Consider the following 22,601-nt stretch of genomic DNA (forward strand, 5'->3'; position numbering starts at 1 on the left):
GACCTTATACCTTAATATTGTAGCAGGAATGTTACTTTGTTGTCAGTTTGTATGGTGGAAGAGAGAGGGGGGTTGTGGAAGAGTTACTTTTCTGACACTTTCTGACTGATACATATTGGAACTTGTAGCAAGTTTAATCTGACCTAGGTGGAGGTGCCAGTCTATGCAGCTGCCGTCTTCTGTTGTCTTAGCACAAGTGTTTGTGCCATGGAACAGATCAGAAACAAAGTCTACCTGAGGGTTTTTTTTTCCTTTTTCTCTTGATTCCCTCCCTCCCCACCATCCATAATTTAATAAGTATTTGAGGTAAGCGGGGAAGTGTCAGAGAAGGAACAAGCAAGCTATTGACAGCTGGTGGGAGTAGTTATTGCTATTTAAAGTGTAACTACAGCTGCTGGCTGAAAAGCTTGATATTGATAGTTCTGAGACTTGATTTTCTTGATGCTTTAGTCCATGTTGTACTGTTTTTGATTTTAATAGGGAAGCTCTTTTCAAAAGGGCAAAAACTAAAGCAAAAAAGAAGCCACGGAAACGCTCCGACAGCTCTGGTGGATATAATCTTTCAGACATTATTCAGAGTCCAGCCTCTACAGGTCAGTGGGAAAGATGTTCCTTGCAGTTATAATAACAGAACATGCAGTTTAATTTGCAGTACAGTACAATTTTTGTACTTTGGTAATTAAAACTTGCAAAGTCTGCTGCTGAATTTGGACAGTGAATTCTGAAGACTTGAGGTTTTTTTTGAAAGAATGGTTATCACCTTAAACTTGTGCCCACAGCTTTCTATAGAAGCATGTTTTTTGTAAGAGGCACTTTCCCACATGGTGTAACATTTCTACTCACATACCTTTATCTGGAAAATCAAATAGTTTACTCACTGTTGAAAATACTGAGGAAGACTTTTTAACAGAAAAGTGTCTATTTTTTTCATGAGACTTTATGTAACAAGACAGAGAGAAGAAACTAGAAGCATCAATATCTTACCATTTATTTATTTATTTTTTAAGTCTGCTTGAAGTTATTCTTGTCTAATATACTGGGATAGGTAATCTGGTTCTTTTATACATAAAATATGTGGTTAATAATTTTTGCTTTGCTTACTCCTGCTTTGATGATATATTAGGTTTACTCTGTTCTTATTTCCTAGGCTCCATAAAATTGGATAAAACTAACTCTGTAGAATCGCTTCCAGAACTCCTAACATCTGACTCTGAAGGTAGTTACGCAGGAGTGAGTAGCCCCAGAGACTTGCAGTCCCCTGACTTCACAAAAGTTTTTCATCCAGACAGGACTGAGGTTGGATTTCTTTGTTTCTAGCAACATTTTTTTTGTCATTTATCTAATCCATCAAAAGACAGCTTGTATTTGTGGAGTGTTTCTGAGAAACTGTTGTGCTTAAAATTGAGAGACTTTGGCATAACAGACAAAGAAATAAATTAGAAATAATTCTGCCTGTCTCACAGCTTTAGAAATAAAACATCTTGGAGTAAATTTTCTATTATCAAGATACACATTTGGACTTACATCATTCAGAGTGGAGTATGTATTAAAAAAAAAAAAAAAAAAAGAGAGATACAAATAAAACTGAGCAGAGATTCACTAATATTTTGCCTGTTTTTATGTTATTTTTATTAAGATCTTTTATCTTATGCATGCCATTCCAAGTTATAGTGTTATAATGTTGTATATATAGTTACACATAGATATATGTTTTATATATATGTATATATATGTAGCTATGGTTATAGCTTATAGTGTTGACTTCCTTTTTTTGTGGGGAAGAATGTAAGAATACTTATAGTGTGCTTTCTGGCTTTGTGTGTTTCATTTATTTTTATTTCTTTTTTTTATTTTTTTTTTTTCCAGATGAAAGATAAAGCATGCAGTCTGGTTACAAAAGCCTCTCAACAGAACAAGGAGATGAAGTCATACAAGGGATCATCAGCATTGACACAGTCTGTTCCACAGTCCATTCCCAGTACCAAAAACAGCTCTGCAACTTCTCCCAATTGGGTAGCAAGCAGTTTCAGGTGGAGTAACTATTGTGGTACCTACTTAGCTTACTGTCAGTATTTCTTCCTCATATGATTGTGAGTGCTAGTAACATCCTGTTGGAACCACTATCGTGCTTCGACATTTGTAAGCCACTCTTTTAGACTACAGTGGTCTGTGAGAAATCAGCACTGAAGCTTTAACTGATACATTAATAAAATAAATGACTATTAATTTTTATCTGTAGCAGTATCTGCATATGGAAGAGGAATAATAATACCATAGTAGACTGAAGGTTCGTCTTGCCTCATTGTTAGTAAAAGTTGAATAGAGAAGAGGTTAAGGACTTAAGGAATCACACCGTGATAATTTTCCAGAGTTTTCTTCTCTGTTGCTTTGTGAATACAGCTAATCTATAGAAATTAGAAGTCCAAACTCTGAAATGTATAGTTTAGACAGCAGAATCCATTGAGACTTTTATCTTGCCAGATATTTGTGCAAGCGTAGTTTGTGCAGAGACTCTTTGGTATTTAGACATGATTGAAAGAAGTTCTACCTTCATCTGTTAGAATTCTTGCCCAATGTTCCTTAGAAGATTCAAGTGAGAAGGAACAAACAAACCCTAGGCGTTTGTTGTAATATCCCTGTACCTTTATGGATTTTCCTTATATGTTTTCTTTGCTTTTTCTAGTATTGCTAGCACTTGATATCCAAAAAAAGGCAGACAGCAGATAGTGTTTTAAGGGTAAATAGTATGTTTGGTTGAAGTATAATTGAAACATAATTAATTCACTGCTTAGTCCTGTAGGGAGAGGCATACAAAGTGCTTTGTATGTGTGATTTCAGAGTTTGTCTTTGAATCTCGTTGTAACAAAATTTTGTTTACAAGAGTCTTCAAATACCTAGGTTTTAATTTCTAGTTCTGCGTAAATTTTAGAAATGTCTGGATTTAATTTGCATTCATTTCTACAGATGTTTCAGGAAGATCATTTACAAAAAAGAAATGGTTTTCTAATGTTTGAGAATGTAGGTGGTGTTTGGAGAGAGCTTCCAAATTTCACTGCGATGTGAAGTAATGTTAAACAGGCTCTTCAAAGGAAGATCTAATTCAGTCTTCGTGAAATAGCTGTGAGCAGTGCCTTTTTATACTTAAAATGACCAGTTGACTGCTAAATAAGAATCCTGGGTTTAGGCATCTGATTTTTTTAAAAGCAATCATAGTTCAGGTTTTTTTTAATAGCATATTGAGTATTTTATGGCATGTTCTTGAATATGTATATATTTATGAAATTTTTGTCAGAAACATTGTATTTGTGATTTGCCATAATGGAGGAAACAGACATAAACTATATGATTACCGATCTTAAGTGTGATATAGAGAATTTCAAAGAAGGTTGGTAGTATGGAATGTAAGTGAAAATGAGTGCCTTGGAAGGTAACTTCTGATTTTTCATTTAGCCCTGTCAGCCCTCCTGCTATGGATCTAAGAACTATCATGGAAATAGAAGAAAATATGCAGAAATGTGGAACTATGCCAAAGACAAATTCAAGGTTAGTGAAAAAAAAAACCCACAAAAACAAATAAACAAACAAAAAAATCCAACAAAAATCTATAAAAGAAAAGTGTGAGAGCAGGCCATTATGAATTTACTCAGTGGTTCTGCTATTTCATACTTGAAAAGGAGCAGGAGAAAAGATGTTGTTCACTTTTCACTCTGTTCACTCAGCTTTTTATTGAGGGATTCAGAATTTATCCCTTTATTTTACTGCAGTCTTCTTTGGTCACTACTGCAAAGGCACATCTTGCACATTAGAAATTATTGTGTTAAATAATTGGCCTGCTTTCTGAACTGCATTATTTTCAACCAAAAATAATTAAGTCTTTCTCATCCACAGCACTTAAGAAATTACTTCTGGACCACAGTATACTCAATCCTGAAGTGTATTTCTTGTCTTGTATTCTCTGACCTCCCCTGGCACCTGATACATTGATATTCATAGTTCTTGCTCAGTCAGAAGCAAGGGTGGTTCTTGCTTTGAAAAGTACCTCTCAAATACAATGAAAGAAATAGGTGTTCTTAGGAGTCAGTAAGTTAAAGCAGATACTTATTAAGTGGTGACATATGAAAGAGAACTGGGGGTAACTTCAGCACCTTTAAAGTGTAATTTTCTTTTAAAAGAAAGCCAGGAAAATAGCCCTGGAATGCTTTGATGAGTTTCTGCATTTCATAAGAGAGAAATATGTTATCTAGTCAGTAAGAAATGCTTAGGGTAATTGTGAAGAAAAAATTTGGTTGGTTTGTTTTATTTTCCTTATAAAGGCTTGTTCTCTGGGTAGATTTTGAAGCTGTAAGCCAAACAGCTGAGAATGAAGAATCCAAATAGCTTAAAATACAAATCACTAAATAGAAAAGAAAATGGCTATATTCTGTTGTATACATTTTTACGCAAGAATATTTTTGGCTTCAGGAAGCAAGTTTCAAATGGTCTTTAAGAAAAACAAGTCACTAATCTAAAAAGTAGTCTTCATCTGATGGTAGACCTCTCTTAGAGACTTTTTTCCTTCTCTGCATATTTTCATTTGTAGGAATCAGTATGGGATAGTTTTATGGTTTCTTTTTGTCGCTTGATTCTTTTTGATCCTCCTTTTGCTCCTCAGCCATCCAGCCCACCCCTGGCCTATAGTCACTGCACTTAAAACAGTATTTTGGTCTAGGAAAGGAATATTTCTCCATTTAGTGTGCAAGGTTAAAGGCAAGTCATCTGATAGGACACTTATCTCACATGTCTCTTTGCAATATCAATTCACAGCAGAATGACTTCTCATGGAATTAAGCTTTCTCAGAAGCAAAGGAAAATGATTGCATTGGCAGCAAAAGATAATGGGTCTGTAACTAGCACCACAGAGCCTACTCCACTAATAACCGTACCACCCACACCTACGAAAGTCACGAAGCTAGGAAATGCATGGTATGTTACATTTTAAAAATCACTTCTCAGTTTTGGATATTTCTTCCTTAAATAATTTCTTAGAAGCAATTTCTTCAATAAATGACCTGTTCATTAAAAAGAATAACCCTGTTTGTGTCTGTTTGGTAGTAAGTCCATTGGGGATGGGGACATGCAGTAATTAGAGCTTAGCAGTTGTTTAATGTTCTGCTACAGGTGAGTCAGTAGGCACTGTCCCATCTGATTTTTGTCTGTGTGTGATGTGGTATCTGCAGGTGGTATTCAAGTGATATAAAGAAAAAGAAGGTTGAACAAAGCTTTGAAATAGTCAGGAAGGGATTATTAATAACCATTAGGAATGCTGCTTTTCTCTGTCAAAAAGGAAAAAAAAGTGTTAGTCCTTCCTGGAGGAATGGGCTAAAATGGTTAGAGTAAGTTAGTGATAAATACTAGTGTTAAGGATTCTTGTGGAATGTAATGTGTTTAAAATGACTTTACTGCATATTTCACACAATTAAAATGTTTAAATAAATGCCACTGTATCAAACAGAACAGTTATTTATAATCTGGGTTTGCAGCAGTGAAAGATTGCAGCTTGCCTCATTTTAAGATTTCTTTTTCACAATTTGAGTTGGTACAGGATGAAATCTTAGAAGTGCAACTGTACAAGTAGCAATGAGAGATGTGAATTTAATATATTTATTTACTTGAAGAATAAATATCTATGATGGCTAGGATTCCACCAAGGATTTATGAAAGCAGGGGCAAGAAGTCTTTGTAGGCATCTGTTTATAATGAGCTGATTATTAAAAAGAAAATTATACTCTGTGTACTTCCAGCGTCCAACTTACATTCACAGGGGTATGTCGCTACAGCAGAATTTTAGCTACTGGTTTTAATCTTATTACTAACGTTATAATTATGAGTAAGCAGTGTGTAACCTGACATCTACAGTGACAGTGTACACAGGTCACTCGTGCTCATATCAGTTCACGTGTCCTTACAAACCCACTGACTTTATGCCCATCAGTGGTTGGCATGTAAGGAAAGTCCTCCACTTGTACACCACCTGATGGGTTGCACTGGGGATGTCCATGCTGATGTGTGAGATCAGTATGGCTGTTAATTATGTGGACTGGGATCTGTGTGAGTCGGTTGTTCTCCTCATGCATCCAATAAGAGCAGGGACCTTTCATCTGAATTAGTGACTCTTGCCTGAACTTCACCAAACATCCCTTGCCATGGCTTGCTCTGATGTTAGTGATTGCTGCTGTAGGTGTTTCAAGGGTAGTTTCAGTGAGTCATCTTAAGTGTCATTAGTCACTTCCAATTTTTGTTACATAAATATTGTAAAGCTTTATGTTTTGTTTTATGGCAGATTATTTTGGGTGCCAAGGCAAGGGGCTGTGAGATAACGTGGGATTGTAACTGTATGGGTTTGTCTTCCTCTTCTCTCCTTCATACACAACTATTAGGTACTACAGAACCTGAGGTAGGCTTTGGAAGACATTTTGAGGAGTTTATCTTGTTAACTGAATATCTTCAGAAATGTTTTTGTTCCTTGAGTCCTAATTTATAGTGTAAGATACGTGACTCATTAGATGTATTTGTACTGATCAACTTAATCATGTGCAATAAATGCCTCTAGATTATTTTCTTCTGAATATAGAAAATAAGATAGTAAGAGAAGCTGATAAAATATGGAGCATAATTTCCATCTCGTTGGGCTGCACTGACTATTCAAATTATTGATCTATTCTCTTATAGCTAATTCTTTACCTATTGAATGTTATTTACTTTTAAGCTACCAAATACCTGTAAACTTTTCCTTACAGTTAAAAAGCAAATATTGACTGATTTTTTTTTTTTAAATTATTATTATTTTGTTGTTGTTTTTCTGAGTAGACTTAGGTCAGTCCAGAAAATACATAGTTTTCTTGAGCTTTTCATTGAACCATTCTTGAAAGTAGCTGGGCTCTACTGTGTTACACAGTCAGTCTTAAGTGGAAGTGCCAATGGGCGTATACATCAGGAAGATGGAATCCAGGCTGTTGCTTGTGTGGTCACTATGGACTATTCTGTATGTTCCTTAGCAATGTTCTGGCTGCTGATCTGGAAACTGCTGGTAGCTCCAAAGTTTTAGAAAAGAGCTAGTGAGAGGTAAATAAACATTTCAAATTATGCCTAGCTGCTGTAAAAAAGCATTTGTTGAAGAAACTTTAAGCTTCAGAAGGCAAGTCATCAGTTGTTCAAAGCAGCTTTTTCTATTTAAAATAGAAGTGTTACTCCTCTAATACCATATTTGCAAAGATCCAGTCTGTAAATTCACAAAAGACTGTTAGAGTGCTTCTGGCAATACATGGAGGTTTCCATGCGTTCAATACAGTCAAAGCCATAGAGCTTGCATTCCAATTAAATAAGATATTCATCTTGGATGTGCAGTGAGAACACTTGCCAGAAGGGTGTGGGACCTTCCGACTCATTTTTGTTTGACTAATGCTCAGTATATTGTACACCATGCCCAACTTTTCCACCAAAAGCATCCTCCAGTCTCATAGCTGGGAAGTGGTCTGGAGCTATGCTACCTCCTGTGAAGGTGGTGAAAATAAGGGAGGAAAAAAAACCCAATAAATAAAAAAGACAAGCAAGAAAAAATAATACTTGGAGAATATGAAGTAGAAGAAGATAGGTATTTGTATTGAATTTCTTAGTTCTCCAGATTTTGATCTTGAGTGGTAGGCCTTTTGTTTTTGTTGTGTTTTGGTTTTGTTTTTTAAACTTGAGAGAACCTGTGGTTTTTCAAGAATGGAAGTATAAATTTGAAATCTTTATTGAGAACTCATATATATGACGTGGGGTTTTTTTTATGCTTAGGTATTCAGTTTGTTGATATTTTAGCTTATTATGAAACATCAGCAGATGTCTTGGAACCTGACACTTGGATGTTTTGCAGTTACAGATGAGAAAAACTTTCTCCTCTTTCATTTTTTTTAGTGGATAATGTTTAAATTATATTTAAATGGTACATATTAAATAGGTATGTGACAGTGTGTCAGGCAAACTGAGAGTTATTATTGTTAAGAAAATTTGTAGTAGTTTAAGCTAAACCATTTCATGCCATCCCCATTGTTTTGGATAGGATCAGAGTCGTTAAGAATGCCACAATCACATTATTGGCTTTTTTGTTGTTGATGGTGTGTGTTTATTTTGGTTCTGGATTGCTGGTGAGTCTGACTTCAGTACAGAATTTTCATGAAGACAGATAGGCTATTTAAACTGTTAGCAACACAAGGCTCATGTGATGGCAGATCCCTAGAGAGCTATTTGCCTACTTGGTATAAATAAGCTTGGGGAAGTTCTGGTAAAACACTTTCTGTGGTTCTTGTAAGTCAGCTGATAGTTGTAATGGAGGATGCGTGGAATGACTCCAAGTTCCACCTAGTGGTTCCCATTCCACTTTATATGACTATGGTGCAGCTCATGCAGTAAGAAAAACAAACAAAAAAAAGCCCTTGATGCTGCGTATTCTAGTGTATGACTCAGATACCATATATAGCATTCAGATACTTTTGTTGTAACATTTTTTTCCCTTGATACTTGTCAATTTTTATACTGCATTGATGTAGTGTGAGCATCTTTGACTTCAAGTGTACCTCTCCTTGTGGTAGTTGCACAATTAGTAGCTTGTTCTACTGCAGTAATATTTATAATTGATCTGTTACCTTCTGAGTTCATGACAAGCAGAACTGTTATTCTAGTACGTATTTCTAGTATTTGGCATACTGTAAATAGACCTTTGAAATTAGGTAGGGCTGTTGTGGTTAGTAAAGTTAAATGTAGGAAAATTTATGGGGAATTAAATCTAAAGTCTTGATGGGGAAGAATGAAACTGAGGGCAACTACCTTGATTTCTGTAAATAAAGGTTTATGGATCAGAAAATGTTCATACTGTTTATTATTCTAAATGGATGTATTTTCATTCTGTTTTTGAGAGATACTGAACTCTCATTCAGTACCAGTGTACATTATACTTAAGCAAGTAAAAGAAAACTAATCATATCAGTTTTGCGAATTTCACTGTGGTTTAAGGGATGTTTAGAACCTCCAATAGCTGTGAGTAACTCATTCACTGTCTTGGTTCTGCTCTGCAGCTGTGTCTGCTGATTTTTGTCAAAGTCTAAAATGTATCTGGTGTTTCACAATATGACCCAAATTGATACATTTGAAGGGATGACATATATGTATGTCTTTAATTACCTATTTATCCAAAAGGTCATCTTCATTGCATTCTGCTTTGCCGAAATCATTCCGTGATCTTGTAACGGAGGAAGAAAAATATATGAGTGCAAATAATTTACCTGGTACTACTGTCAAGAGGGCTGGATATAAAGGAGCTGAGGATTCACCAGTCCAGAGCACCACAAGGTAAGAGAGCAGTCTTTTCCTAACTGTGAATAACAACTCCTATGCCAGAATCATAGTAGCCTATTTAAATTTCTGCAGGAATTTGAAAGAATAAAATTGCCTTTTTTTTTTTTTTTTTAATTTTTAAATCCTTAAAGTATTCTCCTAGTAGTGTTTTAATATTAATAGGATTTTATGCATGGAATACTATTATAAATAGAAAATGAATTAGACTTAAGGAATATAATGCCACTGCTAGTATTATGTTTATAGTTAGAAGTATTTGTATATGTGGGCATATAGATACACACACATGAACACAAACACTTCAGTCTACTAACAAAATGCTTGTGTATCTATGTACATATATGTGTGTATAAAAATTGAAAACATCTAATTTCTGCAGAAGATAGAAAAATATCTTCTGGGATTCAGATATGGCATGCATAAAACAGAGTTTTGCTTAAGAGTATTTTTCTGTAACCAGTGGGTGAATAAAATTCATTTATTCAAACACAGAGCAGTCCTTAATCTGAGTTGTTTTACAAGCTGATTCATTGCATGAAAAATTGCACCTAAACAATCCAGAAGGCTTACTGAAATATTGATGTATCATTTATGTTTGTGTATTATAATCAGTGGGATACTATAATTCTAGGACAAAAGTGACCTGTTTTGATGTCTATGTAAATTCCTGTATGATAATTAGATGTACATTGTTCTTTGGTTGAATTGTTTTGTCCCTGCATTCTGCTTTCTTCAATAAAATCTATGTTTTGGGATTAGTGTTACTATCTAAGCTGAGAGGAAAGAAATATCAGCCTAATTTCTGAAAGTAATTATGACCAAGTTGTCATCCACCTGCATCTCTTTGCTTTATCATCAGGAATTTTAAACACAAGGCATTTAAAATATATTTAAGAGACAGATGGTTTGAAAACCTTACTGACTTTCCTACCTGCCATCTAGAAACCTCAAAGTCTGGCTGCTCTGCCATACTGGAGGATTCAGGTAGCAGCAAGGCTGGCATGGCACACCCCCACTGTGCCAGAGGGGAGCATGGCAGGCTCTCTGCTGGTGACCAGTATGGGCCACAGTCAGCGACTACAGATACATTTGTAAGGGTGAGAGACAGGTGAGCTCAGATCTAGAAGTCAGGGCTATAATCAGTGAGGAGGGGCAGTCCGACTGCATCTTCTCACAGCTCTTTCTTACAAATTAACTGTGCCACCAACAACTTGACTAAAGGGAGAAGAGTTTGCAGAGCCTTTTGGTGCACGGAGGTCCCAGGTACACATTACAACTCAATCCTTTTTTATTTTTTAAAGAACATCTGTTCTGTCCCACTCCAAAAAATTGCCTGTACAAGAAGGAAAAGTCAGTTCTGCTGGGCCTCCCTGTTGGTTGCTCAATTGTATAGAAAGTGCTGACTCTATAGTGGAAGTAGTATGTGCCATATTGGTAGTTAAAGAGCAAAAATGAGTGGAAAAATAAAGAAATATGTGAGGGGGATGGTGTTAAAGGAGAGAAGAGGGATTTGGAAAGTGTGGCAGAAGTTTCCTTCAGAAAGCGAAATAAAGCTGAGGCAGCTGTGGTAAGTGGAGACGCACTTACACAAACATGCAGAAATAACAGGTATTACTAGTTTAGTTTCTACCAAAGCAGTAAAACTTCTGATCACGTGAGAGAGAGTGTGAGCTGGTGATAAGGGAACATACACTGGATGCTCTTAATAGTTTTGTCACGTGGTCTCTGATCTCCATAAAGTCATTTAATTTCCTTTTGCTTTGCTCTGTCTAGTCTGTTCAGTCTGGCCTGTCTGCGGGCTCTAAACTGGATTCTTTGAGCTGAATCCAGGCATAATACGTTAGCTGCCTGAAAATGATATATTAAACTAGCGGGAAGCTAGATTGTCTATCATCAGTCAGAAAAAAAGGGCACTTCCAGAGCTATTTCAGATTGTTTTGAATTGTCTCTAAAGATGCTTATTTCTTTCTGTTAGGTATAAAGGATCGAGGTTCATCCATCTGGAGTAAGGATTAAGGTTTCTACTTTGAGCTAGTTTTATTCTTTGACTGTCAGCTCCTGTCACAGCAAGCTCTGATTTTTGCCAGCAGACTTCAAGAGCTGTTTCAGTAAAGATTCATTATCTGCACCCTTTCCTCTTCCTTTTTAAGGAAAGGAAACTGAATGTTTGTAAAGCATAAGGAATCCTTGTCTCTGAATGTCAGGCCTACTGATGGGACACTGAAGAAACTTGCACAACTACTGTGTCAGCTTTCTTTTTTTTTTTCTTCTTTTGGATGAAATGTGAAACTTCATGTTTTTACACTGGAAGGGGTAAACATGCTCCCATACGTTGTCATCTTCCAGTTTCTGCAGATGAAAAATGTCATGAATGTGGAGATGTGAACTGGATTGGGTCCAGAGGCTCATCAGCTCGAAAACTGGGCCAAGTGGATGTGGCTACATTGTTTCCAGGGACAACTTAGTCTTGGGAGTTACGCTGCACAGCTGTGTGAGTGTAGCTCACAGTTGAAGCTAAAAACATAGGCCTGATGTGACTTGACTTTTTTTTGTGGCTGCCCAGATTGTCTTTATTACATTACTCTAGGGAGCAGTAAAGAGTCTTAGTGGAAACACATCTCTCTGGCTTTGCATGGGAATGGCCTGGTTTTGGCGTGGCTAATATTGAGCTAATAGCTAGTACATGAGTCAAATGGCACAGCAAAACCCAAGAGATTCTGCAAGAGACCAGTGTTTGTGTTCTTTTTCTTAGAGCATTTATTAGATCTTTGAGGCAGTAGACCTGAAATGGCTTCAAGTGAAGAAATTCTCAAGAAACATCAGGAAGTTAAGTGCTAGGACATCACAGTGTCTGGGCAGGAGTCATGGCAAGTTCAGCCAACTGAGTTAATCAGGCCAGTTCAGTACTGATGATACTTGGCCTGTTGTTTCCATGCACTTACTTCTCTGCATCAGTCTTTAATTTTCTAGACTTCCATCTTTCCAAGTTCTGCGTTTTTAGGCTTTTTTTTTTTCTTTCCATTTTTCTGTATATCTTTGTTTCTCATTTCCCCTCTGTTCCATTTCTCCTATTTATTTTGATGCCAGCTGAGGAATTAATCTAGCATGCTGAAATATCTGCAATTGATTTAGCATCTGGTGTAAGTATCTTGCTAGCAAGATGCACAAATGTACATATGTACAAACAGCTTCAAAATATCTGTGTTTCCTACATTTTAAAGCATCACTTAAATTGAGGTAGATGACACAGGTAGTTACACTTGTCTTTTAATTGAACACTAGAGTGTGCTGTGACACTGGAACTGTTCACTGCAGTTAGGGAAAGTCTGCATGTGTATAGTTTTTGTTTTTCCTTCCTGCTCTGAAAAGCAGTCTTTTTATCTGTACTCAAACAGGTTAAATGAAACAATCTGTTTGGATTTGTTTCTAGTGGTGCTATGAGTTCTTTGGATTATGGGTGAGGAGCAGAGAGTATCTTTCAGATGGCTGGAGAGGTGCAGGTTATTGTCATATGTGCAGTAAGGTGAGCATTGCAAGGAGAGTCTGAGAAAGAGATGAAGTAGAGAGATGACATCAGAGTAATGGCATTCAGTAAGATGTGCAGACATGCTCTTACTTAAATGAACAAGCAAGCAGAAACTGATGCCTTCTTTGGTTGTCTGTCCTTTCTTTTCTGGTTCTTTCCTGTTTGTTTGTTTGTTGTTTCTTGGTTTTTGGTTGTTTTTTTGTTTTTTTGTTTTAATTCTCTTATAGTCTTTATTATCTGAAATAAAAACTGGAAGCTGATTTAGCTAGTCTTCAGACAAAAGTGGTCCCATTGTTGAAATCATAGAATAATTTAGATGCTGTCAGCTGGCCTCCTGCTTAACATAGCTGTGGCTAAATTATGTTGTTCAAGGCCTGGCCCAACTGATATGTGATATTTCCAAGGGTATAGATACCTCAGCATTTCTAGACAACATATTCAAGGGTAGGATCATCTTTACAGTAGATTTTCTTTCTATATCTAACTGGGATTTCCCATTTAGCAGTTTGTGTCTACTACTTCTTACTTCATATGCCACTAAGCAAATGTTTGCTGCTTGTTTTTTCAGAATTCATGTTATATAGTTGAAGTCAACAATGAGACCTTCTCTTTGCAAGCATACAGTTGTTTTCAGCTCTTCTTTCTGTCACTTGTCCCTAATTTTGGTGGTCCTGTATGGGATGTTTTCCAGCATGCAGACATCTTTCTTGTGTTCAGGTGCACAAATACGATACTCTGCATGTAGTTTCATAAATACAGCACAGCAGGGAAGAATAATTTCTTTTGACCGTATGGCTGTGCTTTTGCTAGTACAGACTAGTATGCTTTTAGCCTTTGCTGCAAGGACATGTACTGATTCATCTTAGACTTGCTGCCTACCAAGACTACATCAGTCCTTTCCTACAAGGCTTCTTTCTAAGTAGTTATCCTCTGTCCTGTACTACTTTCTGGGGACACTCTCTTTCAAATATTTGACTTCACATTTGCCTTGTTTTTCCATTTTCCAGCTTCTTGAGGTCCTTCTGAATGGCAACTCAGCATCCAGCATGTGCGCCCCTGGCCTGTCCCCATCTATTTGTGGCCTTGCTGAGAGTACACTCTATCCAACCACCAAATAACTGGTGAAGACATTAAATGTTATATCAGTCCTTGAGGACCATCACCAATAGTTGGTTTCCAGTTGGGTTTCATACAGTTCATCCAGAACCATCTATCTTGTACTTCATATGCCTTGTCCACATTTTTTAGACCGATTATAAGGATACACTGTATGTACAGGCTGAGCATAAGGACTTGGCTTGCAAAAGACAAATAAAGTGACGTTCTTTGCTCTCTGTCTGCAGAGCCAGTCATCTTATTGTAGAAGGTAGCTATGTTGTTCAGGCAAAATCTGCCAGTGGTGCTACATCCAGAAATGACTTAGAAAAGGATTAATTCAACATCCTTTATAAGGATTGAGGTGTTACTGCTCAGTCTGCAGTTTCCCACGTCCTTCTTGAAGATGGGTATAATGTTTAGCTTTCTTTAGTTGTAATGAGAAATTGTTCTTGTCTGTATGTATAGTAATTTAGATTCATCTTCCTTGAACCTAAGAGATGAAAATTAAAGGTCTTCCAAATAAGCTTCATCCAATGTGGTATATGGTGACAAAATTGGTTGTTGTGATTTGAACCAAGCTACACAACATTGTTTTGAGTTACTTTTTTTTTCCAGTGACATACTTCTGATTCACTGTTGTGTTCAGTACACCTGGGATTCTACTTGTTTTCTTCAAGCAGAAAAGTGCCTAGCTTAAATAGTTTCCCTTCAGTCTTTTTCTTTGTACGGAACTTTCTTTCCCATTGCTTTGTTCCATGGTCATGCTGTTTCTTCTTTGCAAAGTTAATGAGATTTCCTAATTTTGTTTGTTAGTTTCAGCATTGCTGCTTATTCTATCCACTAACTTATGATATTTCTTTTAGATAAATTACTCTGTAAAATTATGAATAATGTGGCTGCAATGTGAGTAGGAAGTAAGCTAGAAAAGAGAGGTATTGGAAATTGATTTAAAAAAACAAAAACAATAAAAAGTTTTTGTGGCACTTAGCTCCTTAAAAAATTTCCATATTTACCATGTTTACCTGTTATGACCTGATACTTCTGTAAAGTAAAATAGGATTTTCTAAGCTGCCATTTGTTTCTTTCTTACCAGAGATTTAAAGAAAAACAAAAACTTTTTTTCTACTTTCTTTCCCCAAGTATTCTTTGATCCTCATGGAAAAAAGCATTGCAAATTAATAATGCCAAGTGAAAGGAACTGGCAACTCTACGGATGATCAATGTGGAGAATGGTAGAGCAGATTTGATCACTCTTGTCATGGAGCTGTTGATTCATGGTTCAGTTCTTTCAGAAGTTCTGGAATAGTAGTTACCCAGAAACAGACAGTTTGGAAAGTACCATACCTCATACCTTCTTGACTTCTTCCCTATGCACTGTTGCACTGACTTTCTTGTTAGTGTCTGATATGATCAGCATTACTTAAAATGGAGGTGAAGTCTCATCTTGACTCATGTGAATTGTACTTTTCCAGTGGAAACAGAGAAGCAGTGTGAGCTGGCAGAAGGTGGATCTGCTGGGCTTGATTCATTGGAGTGACACTGCATAGAGCCTATTTTGAAAGTCCACTGTTATGCCTTGGCAAATGTTAATGGTTGTGTTTGTTCTGCTCTTTGAGTAGTTGGCTGTTGGGTGGGCAAGATTACGTTTTGTGACATAAGGCTGGGCATGGTTCACTGAAATGTCATTTCTGGTAATGGATGTTCCTTTTCAAGTTTTTTGAGATCTTGCCTTTATTGCTTAGCAGTAGGAATCATGGTTCTTGTTGTCCTTGGAGTTGTGTTGTGGGGAAAAAATTCCAGGCAGAGAACTTAGTAGTTACTGGAATTCTCTTATTAGATAGCTTTCTGTAGATGTTTCCCTGTTTCCAAGAGTTTGTGGCCACTTACAGAGGATTACCAAAGCCATAAAGAAAATTGAGACTGATTTATTGAAATACCAATGCCATTAGAATTTTTGCAATGCCATAGAATAATTCAGAAAAGTCAGTTAGCATTTCATAGTATGCTATAAAACTTTTTTAGAGTTCTGGAAATTGCAGAAGTTGCCAAAGAGAGAGATTAAATAACAAGAATAAGTCTCTCTTATTGATGTACTATTATTTTGTCAAATATACTATGTCTTAAGGCATAGAATATACCTAACTTGACTTATTTTTGTAGACGGGTTAACATCTTAGAATGGAATCTTCCTTCTTGGCAATTCTGTGTTGTTATTTCAGGATTTTTTTCCGATTCGGTTAATTCTAGTTACATGCACATATGAATATGAGGTGGTTGCAGGACGTACCCTGGAAGTCCATATTTTCTGGGCTTATACTTGAGGAAATATTTTGCTTGTGCTTTTGTAGCACTGGCTCTTTTTACATGAACTTTTTGATTTAAATGCAAGATTTTTCTATCTTGAAGCCGTGTTTCTTTCCATGCAAATTTCAAACAGATCTACAGTGCGTGCTGTCAGTGCATAACTCGATTGAATATTTTACAGGTTTAAGTGTGTGTGTGTGTTATTTTTTGAAGTGTTTTTGTTCAAGTGCTCAAATGTTAGGAAATGCCAGAGCTCAAACTGAAAATCCAGTAAGTTCTGGCATTCAGAAATGAGTATCAGTGTTTCCTCATGTCACAATATCGCGTTTAAAGACAAACTTGGTCTTACTTTATAATGTCTATCTTCTGGGGAAAAAAGTACAAATTTGTAACTAGCTACTTTGAATTTTTAATTGTGATTGAGGAAAGTCCTTTGTTAGTGACTTCCACCCTCCTTTCTTACCTTTTTCCAGATGCACAGCTAGAAGTAGCCCAGGTCCGGAAGGCCACGTTTTGGATTCGCCTCAGCTGGAGAGCCATAAGTAAGTTTGACTCACTTAGATTCCAGAATTTGTTTTCTCTCTGTTGTGCTGTCACTGTTCTAAATGTTGCCTCATAATGTCTTATGCTTTTTTGCAGTCCTTGGTTAGCAACATCACCAGTTAACTCTTCCGTTGTGGCACCTGTCATGTTTGCATCTATTGTAGAGGAAGAGCGCCAGCAAGAAGCTGCTCTTATTAGGAGCAGAGAAAAACCCTTGGCTTTGATCCAGGTAAAGTGCTAAGTTTCTGCAGCTGGGTATTAGCACCAGGAGTTTCCACTGGCTGTTTCAGAAAACAGTTTTTGGCATTAATTATGTATCATTATACTTAGCGTCACTTGTAAAATGGTGTTAAATGTCATTTAATAATAACATCTTGTTGCAGTTTGATAAGGTAGATCTATATTTGATTGACTATTGAATCCATGGCTAATAGATTTTCTGAATCACAAAATAGTTGCAGTCAGAGTCTGTAAACTGTCTAGTCTAATGGAGGCCTATCTGGAAGGCCTATTCCAGTGTCCAGCAGTGGAAAAAAGATTCTCATGTTGAAATGAAATTTTCTGTATTTCAGTCTCTGTCCATTGCCTCTTGTCCTGTTGCTGGACATCACCGAGACATCTAGCTCAATCTTCTTTACTTTCTCTTATCAGCTGTTAATACACATTGCTAAGATCTCCCTGAATCTTTTCCTTGCTAAGCAACTGCAGCTCTCTTAGCTTCTCCTTGCACATCAGAGACTCCAGGCTTTTAATCCTTTCTGTGTCTTTTCACTGAACCCACTCTCTCATACTACTGGGGACTCTATAACTGGGCCCAAAACTCTAAATGTTTCTCACCAGTTGAGGGGAAGAATCATCTCTCTCAATCTACTGAAAGTCCTGTCCCTAATAGAAGGACTCTTCTTTAATGCAGAAGCACATTGGTGGCTTATAGTCAACTTACCTACGAGGACCCCAAATCCTTTTCTGCCAACCTACTTTCCATTCATTTGGCTGGTTTATGTGTTTGTGTTTCACTCTTCTCATGAGCAGGACTTCACATTTTCCTTTCTTGAACCTGATGGGGTTCTTCTCAGCTAATGTCCCAGATAGGCTGGATGCCTTCAGAATGGCAGAACAGCTCACTGGTGTACCAACCACTCCCCCTGATTTTGTCATCTACAACCTCATCGACAGTGTGTTATATCACGTTACACAGGTCATTAATGTAGATGCTAAGCAGTACTGACCCTAGTCTTGATCTTGGTTTTAATACTAGCAGCTCTGCACTAAGATGTCTTAAGACGTAGTTCACAATCTTCCAAGACTATCAATTCAGGTAGTTTTCAGTCCATCTCACTTAAATTCATCAAGTCCATGCTTCCACTTGTCTGTGAGGATGTGGGAGACAATGTTGAAAGGCTTGAAGAGGTAAGCAGTGTCCACCACTTTGTCTTCATCCACCAAGCCACCCTTCTGTGATGAGAGTGCTGTTGGGTTCATTAGGCATAATTTCCCCTTTGTAATATGTACTGTGACTACTGGTAGCCTTCCTGTCCTGCATGTGTTTAGAAATAACTTCCAGGAGGATTTGTTTTATCAGGTTTCCAGGGATAAAGGTGAAGATGACTGGTAGTTAGTACCCAGATGCTCCTTCTTGCTCTTCTTGAAGATGACGTTTTGCTTCCTTCTAGTCCTCAGGACTATCTTCACACCACAATCTTCAAAAATATTTTATACAGTGGCCTTGGAGTGATACTGGCAAGTTCCCATAACACTCTCTTAACAGTTTGAGTTTATCCCATCAGTGTCATAGGTATATGTGTTCTTCTGTGTTGCCCTTCCAGCAGATATCAGGGTCTCCTTTGAGGGCCAAGGTCTGCAAGCATAACAGTAGTGTGAAGGAGACCTTTGGTACTGCTACTTCCTGATGAGGTCTATAGCAGATGTACTCAGGGCCACCACAACCTGTTCGTAACTATTAGTGGCATGTATGCAATTCTAGCACTGAAATACATGTTCTTTTTTTGTTCCAGATTGAGGAATGTGCTATTCAAGATTTGTTAATCCACTACGAAGCTTTTGACAACCCTGATGAATTTGTGACTGTTGAAAGGGCTCCACAGGGACCTATGGCCACGCCTATGTGGAACAAGCACTAATTTGTACTGTTAAACAACCCCTATTATACATGCACTTCTGAAATCCTTATTACAGGCAGAATGAGACTGGTGAAGTATAAATCATGTAACTTTTAACATCAGCATTAAAAATTGCACATAATCGGTAGGTATATGGTAGAGGTAATGGAAGTAATTTGTTCACTGTGTTTTTCACCCACAACATATATTGTATGTATGTTTTGAGAGAATTTCTTTAACAAGCCCTGTTTAATTAGTAGTGTCACATGAAGCTGTAGATTGGAAATGCGTTTGCTAATTTTAATGGTTTTTTGTTAAACTTACAGGTGGCTGAAAATTGAGTGCTTATTTTGTGATTTAATGTGGAATTGATTGTGCAGAATTATACATCTTTAAAGTTTATTTGGGGGGGTTATGTTCTTCAGAGTTCTGGCAAACTGGGAATATAGCAAAAAGTTCACGCTTGAACTTGATGTATAAGTACACGTTTGGTAATGCAGTTTTCCTTAACTTATGTAAGTATGTACTGGTTTTCTGACTGCTATGACCAGTATGTTTAACTGTCATGCTCCACGATGGACCTCTGTGCTGTACCTAAGTGCCCAACCATTGCCTGCTCTCAGTTTGGTTATGCATGTTCTTTTCACCATTGTGAGACTGGCCTTTGAGCAGTCAGTTCCATTGTGAAGTACACAGTTGAATACAGCATGGTGGCACTTAATTAGCTAATCCGTAGTCTTATTCTGGTAACTATGGTACAGTTTTAGAACTACTGTGTTTAAGGTACGGTTCACTTGAAGTGCTGAGGAAATGCAAGATCTGTATGTTCATTGTTAAAGCTGAAGCTATGGGGATGAATGCTTGATCGTGGAATTTGTGAATGCCTAACCTGCAGAGATTATCATAGGTGGCTTTCAGTATTGTGTTTTCTGAAGTTCTCTGTGCCTGGTTTAAAAAAATCTATATATGTACGTAAAAGAAAAGAAAAAAGGATAGCCTTATCTACAATATTCTGTTTAGTTTGTCTGTTTGTATAGGTGTGTTTGAACTTCTACTTTTTCAATAGCGTCAATACTCACAAACTCTGGAAAACTGGAATTGAGAGAGCTGCAGATGATGAATGTAGAGAATTGATCACTGTGTGATAAGAGTTGAGTCTTGAAAAAAGCTGTGTAGATATGTCTAATGGTTTCAGGTTAAGCTACACCAAAAAATCCTCCACAGAAGTTGTAAACAAATGCAATAAACCATAAGATCTTGATTTACCTTGAGTTAGTGTACTTTTACATACTGTGTATGTACAATCAATACTTCAGGTAAGTATAGAGTAATATGGAAGTGCTTGTTCTATGTATGAAAAAAAAACTGTAGGCATTTTGGAGCTACACAGAAAAAGGAAGATGTAGATTTTAATTGTATATTAAATTCTACTGGTGATTCTTTCAATATTCTTTCATTAAGTGAAATTATCTTTGAAGAAGAGAAGGTTCCAGGGAGACCTCATTGTGGCCTTCCAGTATTTGAAAGGAGCATATAAACAAGGAGGAATGACTGTATACGAGGGTGGACAGTGATAGGACAAGGGGGAATGGTTTTAAACTGGGAGAGGGGTGGTTTAGCTTAGCTATTAGGAGGAAGTTTTTCACACAGAGGATGGTGATGCACTAGAACAGGTTGTCCAAGGAGGTTGTGGATGCCCCATCCCTGGAGGCATTCAAGGCCAGGCTGGATGTGGCTCTGGGCAGCCTGGTCTGGTGGTTAGTGACCCTGAACATAGCAGGGAGTTGAAACTAGGTGATTTTTGAGATCCTTTTCAACCCAGGATGATGAGCTTGACTGCTTTTAAAGTCTGGGTTTATTGCAGTAGTTTGTTTTTGTTGTCACTGATTCTAAGCTGAATAAGCTTAGATCCTATTTTTGTTTCTTAAAACTTTGAATTCAAGAGTGTAAAATGCCTGGAATGCAGTTATATCTGTCAGAGTTTAGTGGAAATAGAAACAGTGTTTTCTAACTCACTCTGTATGCTTTTGCACACGCAAAGGCCCAAACTAAAATCCAGAACAAGACGATTGCATCAACAGATGTAAATATCTTTTGTATGGAAGTGGTAAGACTTGAAATTTTCTTTGGTTACATACTTTGCTTTGATCTAAAACAGCATCACTTCCTGAGATTAATGTCATGTCAGTCTTAACTGCGTCATCATTGAGACTGAAATAAACCTCTGAAGATTACCTGGTCCAACCTGTCCAGCCCAAACTGGCTCAACTGAGAAGAGTCTGTCTCTATTTTCTTTCCCTTTGCCCCTTTGACTGTTTATACACTTTATTAACCCTGAACCTTCTCTTTTTCTGACTGAACAATCCCCAAGAATTTCCCCCCAAGAGTTAAAAGATAAATAAAACTTCAAGATTTATTTACAAAGGCTTCAGCAAAGTTGGGTTCTTTTGCTACAGGGATGTTGCACTGTGCCTTTAAAGTTTTGAAGTTCAATGGTTGTTCTTTCTCCCTCTTCTTGAGTAGTTGGAATAAACTTAGTTCTCTCGGCAGTGCTCAACTAAAAGATTTCACTGGCTGTTCCAGTATTGCAGTCATGTTTTTCAGCTGCTTAACAATCTGAACTTTATTGTTGCTGGAAGTGATGCTTATTCTGATGTGAACAGTTTAAGTCAGAACAGTTTACAGGATTACTAGATCTTTTTCAGAATAAGAAGGTGAAAGATTGATTTTAAAATGAAACAACTTTACCTGTAAGTATTTAACTTCTATGATAAGTTAGAGAATGAGCAAGGTCGAGGTGATAGCATTATGATCACCTTTGCAGTAACAGGAAACTGCTTAACAAAGGTATCAAATGGTCTCAGAGTGGGTACCACGCATTGTACTCCACCACAAGACTGTAGAACTCCATTAAAGAGCCTGTTAATCAAATTCTTTTATTTACAAAGTAAAGTGCCCTTCACCCTGGTGAGATGTGGACAAGGTATGAAAAGGTTACTGTCTCCTGTTGAGGTTCTAGCTGTGACAAACCTCAGAAATGAGGGAACCAGCAGAGCTTGCCTGCTGTACTGTGAAATACAGACATCTTTGTGACCACTGACTAGTACTATGAAACTTGAAACTTCATTAAGGTTAGTCATATGTCTGCAAATTTCTAAACCCAAAGAGAACAATGTCGTTAGTATCTCTATGAATGTTCTTTGAGGAATGTTATTGGCAAGATCTGAAGGTATGTTCGAGTTCTTAGCCTCAGAAACTCAAAACTTTTTTCTTCTTCCTCCTCATTACCTGCTTTCTAGGTTAAAATAGACTGGAATACTTACACTCCTGGGTTTATTCTTGGAATGTAATTCTAGGTATTTAACTTTGAGAAAGCACTTAATTGTAGAAGGCCAGCAAATTTGCATGACCATAATGTATGTTCTGTATGAAAATGTTTATAGGAACAATACAGCAAAGCAGTTCAGGGCAAGTTTAGGTTGGATATTAGGAAACACTTCTTTACAGAAAGGGTAGTTAATTACTGGAATAAGCTCCCCAGGGAGGTGGTTGAATCGCCATCCCTGGATGTGTTTAAGAGCCGTTTGTATGTGGTGCTCAGGGGTATGACTTAGTGTAGGGTTTTTAGAGTTAGGGTA

At 37.2% G+C, this 22,601-nt stretch overlaps 1 protein-coding gene across 4 annotated transcripts in view; it reads left to right on the forward strand.

The window, feature by feature from the left end:
• Positions 1-20,228, forward strand: part of IBTK (inhibitor of Bruton tyrosine kinase) — a 53,989-nt gene extending 33,761 nt beyond the window's left edge. For 2 of the 4 annotated variants that reach the window (XM_015859009.3, XM_085541949.1), the window contains exons 21-29: positions 481-593; positions 1,148-1,296; positions 1,867-2,030; positions 3,451-3,543; positions 4,807-4,962; positions 9,214-9,366; positions 16,774-16,842; positions 16,940-17,072; positions 18,859-20,228. In XM_015859009.3, the coding sequence (XP_015714495.2) occupies positions 481-593; positions 1,148-1,296; positions 1,867-2,030; positions 3,451-3,543; positions 4,807-4,962; positions 9,214-9,366; positions 16,774-16,842; positions 16,940-17,072; positions 18,859-18,984 (1,156 nt within the window). In that variant the 3' untranslated portion in view covers positions 18,985-20,228. Of the gene's footprint in view, positions 1-480; positions 594-1,147; positions 1,297-1,866; positions 2,031-3,450; positions 3,544-4,803; positions 4,963-9,213; positions 9,367-16,773; positions 16,843-16,939; positions 17,073-18,858 lie in introns of all 4 variants that reach the window. The other 2 variants (XM_015859007.3, XM_085541948.1) reach the window with 1 other exon arrangement.
• The last annotated feature ends 2,373 nt before the right edge of the window (positions 20,229-22,601 follow it).

Source organism: Coturnix japonica, chromosome 3 (assembly GCF_054131305.1).
Source record: "Coturnix japonica strain WE chromosome 3, WE-NBRP24, whole genome shotgun sequence".
Taxonomy (NCBI): Eukaryota; Metazoa; Chordata; class Aves; order Galliformes; family Phasianidae; genus Coturnix; species Coturnix japonica.